This window comes from Saccopteryx bilineata, unplaced genomic scaffold (assembly GCF_036850765.1).
Source record: "Saccopteryx bilineata isolate mSacBil1 unplaced genomic scaffold, mSacBil1_pri_phased_curated manual_scaffold_46, whole genome shotgun sequence".
Classification (NCBI taxonomy): Eukaryota; Metazoa; Chordata; class Mammalia; order Chiroptera; family Emballonuridae; genus Saccopteryx; species Saccopteryx bilineata.
The window spans coordinates 156,325-164,221 of NW_027095472.1; the positions used below are offsets into that span (position 1 = coordinate 156,325).

At 52.3% G+C, this 7,897-nt stretch overlaps 2 gene segments (V, D, J or C); both read left to right on the forward strand.

Annotated features, from left to right (window-relative positions):
• LOC136318336 (immunoglobulin lambda-1 light chain-like) overlaps positions 1-4,088 on the forward strand; it is a 120,537-nt gene extending 116,449 nt beyond the window's left edge. Inside the window, 2 exon segments of the V gene segment in view lie at positions 2,169-2,207; positions 3,616-4,088. Of these exon segments, the coding sequence occupies positions 2,169-2,207; positions 3,616-3,935 (359 nt within the window).
• A 150-nt stretch (positions 4,089-4,238) lies between these two features.
• Positions 4,239-7,809, forward strand: LOC136318338 (immunoglobulin lambda constant 6-like). The segment is given in 3 exon segments: positions 4,239-4,250; positions 6,002-6,053; positions 7,355-7,809. Coding segments are annotated over 3 exon segments (384 nt in total).
• The last annotated feature ends 88 nt before the right edge of the window (positions 7,810-7,897 follow it).

Below are 7,897 nucleotides of genomic sequence, written 5' to 3' on the forward strand. Positions count from 1 at the left end.
GAAAATAGCCAACAGAAATTCTTCATGTTGACTGAAGGGGGAATTTGACTCCTACTCAGAATGTTCCAAAACAGAGGATAAGGAAAGCATGACTCAGGAGAGCCCACCTCGGCAACTTCCTGAACCGTGCTTCCTCCTGTGAACACAGTCCACGAAAAAGGTCCTCTTCCCTCGGTCCCCATAGAATCCCACTAGATCCCCCCCACACACAAAATCCTCAGTCTTCCCATTCACATGCCTTCCATGGCATCTACCACATCAGGAAATTTCTCATCCTCACAGCCAAGAGATGCTATTGGGGCTTACAGCAGCTGCCCCCTCCTGCTTCCCAGGGACACGCACTGCGCTTCAGTTACCAGTCTCCTGCTGACATGCCACACCCCGTCACTCTCTGTGCCCAGGTGACTCGCTATCACACTCCCCCCATAACACCCTGGTAACACTTGCCACATTGTTACCAGGGTCTGAGGTGTATGAAAGGTGCCTCGGAGACAAGACAGATCTCTCTCCATCCCCTCTCAGATCGGACCATCACTGATCCCACCACAAGATCCAGTGTCCCATCATCTAGGGCGACCAGCCTGCACCACTGTCAAAACAACAGTCAGATTCTCAGAATGGGCACCTGACTACTCTGTAAATTACTCATCTATAGAGGACTTCAATCTGAGTTTTAACACACACATGCACAAGCACACAGACATACGCACACACACAGGAATACACACGCATACAATGCACAAAAACATATACTCACACACGTTTTCTTCAGAAAGACACAAGCCCTTTTGCAAAATGCCCTTAGAGGGTATTGTTCTGAATGAATCCAGGAAAGCTCAGCTCAGGCAGAAGATGCTACAGCAGGGACCACAGTGGACACGAGCATGGACAGGCCTGTCACTGCAGTCCTGGGTTGTGGGATCCAGAGACAACCAAGACATAGGACTTGCCGGTCCAGGATGAGAGTGGGATTGGAAACCTGAGGAAGGGCGTGGGAGGGAGTCTGGCCACAACCAGGGGCTGACCTGGGGAGGATGAAAGAGTATTCGCTGAGAGAAACACTGTGTCAGAAAAAAAAGAGATGACAGGCCTGTGTGCCCCTTGAGTGAGCCCTGTGCGTTGGGACCCCACTAGCAGCATGCAGTTTCAGTCCAGGGGTACAATGTGTTTCCCAGGTTGTGCAAGTGAATTTGTGAAGCAGGACATGTGTCATTCATAAGAAGACTGTAGAAGAAGCCCTGCCCGGATACCTCAGTTAGTTAGAGCATCGTTCTGATATGCAAAGGTTGCAAGTTCCATTTTCCATTAGGGCACATACAAGAATAAATCAATAAAAGCATAAATGGGTGGAACAACAAATCAATGTTTCCCTCCCCTTTCTCTCCCTTCTCTCCAAAATCAAATAAACACTATTTTTTAAAAAAAGAAAAAAGGTGGAGTTGGAAAAGACAACAAAATACACCTTACTACCACAGAAGAAACGGTGCGGGAGCAGTGAGACACTCCCGCATGGCAAGAAGCACGGAATAGTCAGTTCCAGAGCTAATTCAGCCCCTGCACCCACAAAAAGAGAAGAGCTACACCAACACTGCTGAGAAGATTTCAGTGACTGTCCCACTGTACCCTGAGGCTGGCCAACACAGGGCAAAAACACTGGAGTGCAGGACACTGAGAAAAGTTCCGCGTGCTGAGGGTGAATGTGACACCCCCTCCCCACCACACTTCCCATTTTCACCCCCAAAACCCTATCCAACCTTATTCCTGAGAATGTGAGGGCATTAGGACTCCCCAGAATTCCCAGCACTGAAAAGGGGTCCCAGCTCCATGATCCCGGTGCATAAACAGGCCTGTTCACCAACTTCTCCATGACGATATGTCATGAGCTGGGACACGGCACACTCCTCCCCTAAGATGGAATTAGATGAAACTTCTAAGTTCCTATTAGATCTTTCTCTGCAATGCTACTTCACAATAACCTAGGATGCAGGGAATCCTACAAGTCCATTGAATTGAAATCCATCCCCAGAGCCACCCCCTCACCCTCCCCTCTCCCGATCAGCCCCCGTGACAAGGAGGCTGGTCTTAGGGCTCCTGTGCAGCTGCAGGTGGGCCTGGGCAGGCGGTAGGGGAGGGTGACAGGAGGTTTGTGTTCGAGGCTGTGTCACAGTGTGCTGTGTTCGGCGGAGGGACCCAGCTGACCGTCCTCGGTGAGTCTCCCCTTCTCCTCCAGCTCTGGGTTCACAGTAAATTGGGGGTTCATTTTTCACGTTTTTCCATTTAGACCGAAATGGGATTTATTTCACCCCGGCCTTTGTAACCTTCACCTTCTTTCTGTTTGCCGCAACTCCCTGATCCCTGTTCGGTCTCTGAGGACCTGCTCGGACATGAGAGAGGTCTCCCAGGCACCGTTTTCTGCCCTTTCTCTCATTGTGACCCTGAGATCTCTCTCAGGGGACATTCTCCTTGAGCCTCTGGGATGGAGGTCTCCACCGGTCTCTGGGCCCCGGGGTCTTAGGAGGGTTAGGGGCTGACTGACCGTGAGAGAAGGACTCTGGCTGGGCTTCCGGGGCTATGGAGCACGGGTGCTAAGCTGTGACACACTATACTGAAATTGTGCGTCATTTCTATGTTGTGTCTCTTTTGAGAGTGAGGTGAAGCTCAGTGAGGAGCTTGAGTCTTCACTGGGAACGTGGAAAGAAATGGATTATCAAGGCAAGGTGAAACACTGAAAGCTGGTCTCCCATGAGATGGCCTGGAGTGCTGGCTCCCCCCTCCGTCTCCAGAGCGGGAGGTCCCTCACGCAGAACAGGTGTCAGGGCAATCTGGAGGCGCTAGTGATTGCTGACTCCTATGACCACGGGAGAAGAAATGTCAGAACAGATGTCCAGAACAGAGGCTGGGGATGCCTCCTTGGATACGTGACAAGAACAGGCATATTCAAAAAGAAGAATGTCCTAAGACAGTCAGATTCCCCTAGGATCACTTTACTGAGAACAAAGAACCCTCAGAACAGACCGAGAACCAGAGTAAGAACAGAGCAGTCAAGACTCAGAAAAACCCAAGTTCACCCCTGAATCCAGAAGAGTAGCTATCACCCCATCCCCAAATCTGGAGCTCAGGACTGTTCTCTGTGGGGAGGGGAGCAGAGGGCTGCACCCATGAGAGCAGGGAAATGGGAGTAAGAAACGCCCTTCTCAAAAGAAGGAAAGTAGAAACCCAGAACAGACACACGTCCTGTGTGAAGACCCTGGGGAGGGCAATCAGCTGGGACACCTCAGACAGACAGATGGCCCAGGTCTCTGATGGCAGATAAGCTGTCAAGGTGAAAAAGCCAGAAAGCGGTAGCAGAGGGAGGGCTGGGAGCTCATGAGGACTGTGAGCCTGAGGAAGAAAGGATGGGCGACATGGGACCAGGACCCCCAAGTCAGGCATGACGAGGATTCTTCCTACGGGAGTTACGTGTCACCTCCCATCAGTGACATGACAAAGGATAGCAAAAGCCAAACTGAGGTCCATTCTCTGGACCTGAGAAATTGGTCCCACATTAAAGCTAGGTAAAGATCTGCCGAAATGGATACTGAGCCTCTAACTTCCGGTCCTTCACCCACCCCACAGGGCAGCCCCCGTCCCCACCTTCGGTCACTCTGTTCCCGCCCTCCTCTGAGGAGCTCAGCAGCAACAAGGCCACACTGGTGTGTCTCGTCAGTGACTTCTACCCAGGCAGCGTGCAGGTGGCCTGGAAGGCCAATGGCAGCCCCGTCACCCAGGGCGTGGAGACCACCAAGCCCTCCAAACAGAGCAACAACAAGTACGCGGCCAGCAGCTACCTGAGCCTGACGCCGGACAAGTGGAAATCCAGCAGCAGCTACAGCTGTCAGGTCACGCACGAGGGGAAAACCGAAGAAAAGACACTTGTCCCCTCAGAGTGTTCCTAGGACTCTGAGCCAATAACTCTCGGCCAGACACCACATTCCGCTCTCCCCAATGTAGCCCTGAGACTCCTGCCCTGGTCTGCTCAGACTGGGCAGGTCTCACTCCCTCCCCACTTCTCCTTCTCCCGAATAAAGACCTGATCATCTATCATCTGACATTTCTGACGTGTGCTCTGTGTCGACCATGTCTCTGGGCTGAGGGGTGGCAGCCCCCATGGAAGAGGAAGCTCCAGCATGAAATCCTGTTTCCCAGGCCACCCACCCACCTAACTCCTCTGGGTCCAGTGGCTCTTTTACTGGCGAACCATGACCCAGAAGGTGCATCCTCCTGTGGGGTCAGGTCTGGACGCAGTCCTTGTCACTGGGATAGGGAAGGGCTGAGGGAAGGCTTCTGGGCACTGCCTCTGAGTCGGGGACATAGGAGGAGGGTCCAGAGGGCAGCAGTGGGTCTAAGGTAGAAATAGGGGAAAAGAAGACCCATAGGACGAGCCATACTCTTAGTGGAACAAAGATTTCACTTCTCTGCTCCCTGAGGACACCCAGTATGGAGAAACAGTACAGAGTGAGGGTTTTCCTTATCCTGACATTATAGAGCTGCAGAAATCTTACAACAACACAGGCTAAAAGTACAGTTCTCAACCTTCCACAATGAATCTAACTAAGTAAAGACACTGACTAGTCCTGTGAACAGAAACAGGTGGTTTATGTACGGAACAGGTGGCATCAGTCATCTTGACGTGGACAAGAAACCACAAAAGGCACCCTCCTGGGCACCGAAAGGGCACCCCATGATGTCCAAAGGAGGGGGTGTCAATGGGAATTCAGGAGTGAACTGAGACAGGACAAAACCCCCCAAGGCAGCGTGAGTGTGCCCTCAGGGATACAGCACCCTCAGGCTTCCCCAGCAACGCACCCAGATCCCCTACCCTCAGCTCAGTGCTCCACACCCACGTGGCTCAGACCCCGGTGCATACAGTTGCCCTTATCTCAACCAGGGTGTGTTTGTATTAAAATAAAACAGATGAAATGCAGATTCCTTCTTTTTATTTACCAAATTACAATACAATGACATGATTTTCACTAATCGACAATGAGGACTAATGTTTAATCCCAACACGAGCTCTAAACTATGAACGGATCTGCCCTGAGAATGCACTGCCGTGATTCTCTAGTGACGATGGCAGGCTCTTAGCAAGTCATGCTATTTATCCACTGGGAGCCTCTTCAGGTGCCTCCTGGGTTCCCCGACATGACATGACGCCAGGAGCAGCAGTGGCTCCTATCATGGATGACAACATGTTCAGTGCGCACTCTGTGCCTCTTCAGTCAGAGGCCTAAAATAGACCATTGCTCTGGGTTCCCTCAAGTAGGATGTAGGATTTAGGGCCATGGTTGGAGTGCTGCTCATGGTTTCCTTGAATCATTCAGGGCATCATTGGACCACCAGACCCTCAATCTATGACCCCAGATTCTGGGTGTGGCAGGGGAGTCTACCAAAAATGCCACTTTGTGTGCGCAGACTGGCATGACTTGCAGTACAACTTGAGAACTTCTCAGGGCAATGCCATATTAACATTCCCCAGGAAAGGTGAGGCTGAAACCTCACGATCCAGCTGGAGTCCCTGGGACGCTTCCGATGGCTACTGCTCTCCAGGGCCCTTGCCTAGTCCTAGAAAGATTAGAGACACACCAAATTCTGACTTTACCAGCGATCGTGTCCTCTCAACCCTGAACCAAGAGACCTCCTGTTCACTTCCATGAACCTCACTCTTCACTGACAAAAATGCATTCCAAGAAATCATTGCCAAGCGTGCTGACGTTCGTGGAAATATGCTCTAGACAACAGATACATTCGGGTTCCTGATTTTTCAGGGTTGCCAGGACAGCACGTGGAGTCACCTGTCCTGTTACATGTAGTGGATGAACTCTGGGTGTGGTGGGGGCTGTAATTCCCCATGCAGAGCAGGCACCAGCCTGGGGCATGACACAGGCTTCTTCCATCACAGCTGCAGGTGGGGGGCTCAGGGGGATAGGGGGCAGGACCTCCCAGAGAGAGGTTTTTGTACGAGCCTGTGTCACAGTGTTGGGTGTTCGGCGGAGGGACCCAGCTGACCGTCCTAGGTGAGTCTCTCCTTCCCCCTCCTTCCCTGCTCTCCCAGAGCTTTGAGCTTTTTTTCTGCTGACTTTGCTCTTTTTCTGGGCCTTGTCTCAGTCTGTAGCCAAACTTCCACCCAGGATCCCAGTGTCTGGGGTCATGATTTGGTTGCATGGTTGTTCTTACTGTCCTGTCTGCCTCCATGGGTCTTCCACAGCCCTTCAACTCTGACCCCTCTGGCAGAGAAATGGACAGGCTGACCTGTAGACTCTTCTATCAGACTGCCAGGGCCAGGCTGGGACCTACACTGCTCTTCTCTGTCTCCTCATGTGGGTATCATTTTGAGTAGCTTTGTTGCTCGAGGGAACCTGTGTCCCCATCTCATGGGGAAATGGGCGCTAGGAGGACTGAAGGGGTGACCACAGAAAGGTTTTTAAGGAGCCAAGATATTTCTGAGCCAAGTCCGGGGCCACCAGGGTCACACTTATAGGAAAGTTTCCAGGGCTTTGGGCCTCAGGATTCAAGATCAAAAAAATTAGGGTGGTAGGGAGGCTCCCTGGTGGGGCTTCTATGCAGAGAGCTTAGCCAGCCTGGGACCCACGGGACCCTGAAAGAGAGAGGACAGTTTGACAGGACTGCTCTGGAGGCTAAGGGCTGGGAGAAGGACAACAAAGAACAGAAGGAAGGCGGACTGCGTGGACTCCAGGAGACACTTCCCAGTAGCACAAATCTCTGAGGGAACAGAGGACAGACTCTTCAGTGTGAGATCATCACGATAATTCACCACCAGAGTGAAGCCTCAGGTCCAGTCTGCAGATGGGAGAGACCTAAGGACAGGCAGACAGACTCTCTCTGATTGGGAAATATTTTCACCATGAGAGAAGACCAGGAGAGGCAGGTTTCAGGATGAGTAGACCCCTGAGGAGCTGATACGAAGGCACACAAGAGCCCCAAGTTGGCCCCATGGAATGTCAGTGCACCATCACGTTCTCTGAGGTAGGACAGAAACCCCAGCCCAGACTCGGTTAGAATGTCTGGAAGAGGCAGCACAACAGGAAAAGGTTACAAGTCTGTGTGCATGGTCAGTGCCCGAGTGGGTCTCAGGACCAGGGTGGCGGGTCTGCAGCCTCCTGATATTCCAGGGTGAAGGGGATTTGTGTGAGGAATTCCCCTTCATACTGTCTCTCTGGCATAGCCTCAACCCCAGAATGGTCACCTGTCCTGGGAACAATCGGGTTCTGAGGACATGACCCCACATCAACACTGAGGTAAGGAGCTCTCAGGGTGGTTCTGTGTGTCTGATGTCCTCTTCCTCCCCCACCCACAGGTCAGCCCAAGTCAGCACCCTCGGTCACTCTGTTCCCACCCTCCTCTGAGGAACTCAGCAGCAACAAGGCCACACTGGTGTGTCTCGTCAGTGACTTCTACCCAGGCAGCGTGCAGGTGGCCTGGAAGGCCAATGGCAGCCCCGTCACCCAGGGCGTGGAGACCACCAAGCCCTCCAAACAGAGCAACAACAAGTACGCGGCCAGCAGCTACCTGAGCCTGACGCCCGACAAGTGGAAATCCAGCAGCAGCTACAGCTGCCAGGTCACGCACGAGGGGAGCACCGAAGTGAAGACACTTGTCCCCTCAGAGTGTTCCTAGTGTTCCCAGGTCTCTGAGACACTAGACCCACAGGAGTTGAACCACATAACCCAGGAAAATCTCCTTACCCATCCCTAATCATCCTCTCCCTGAACCCAATCAGCTCTCAATAAAGTATCATCATTCTCAATCAGATATTGGGCTCTGTGCTCATTTTTGGTTTATGCGTCTCCTGATCTCCAAAACCGCCAACGCGCAACACAGTCTTTTTACCTGTGGGAAT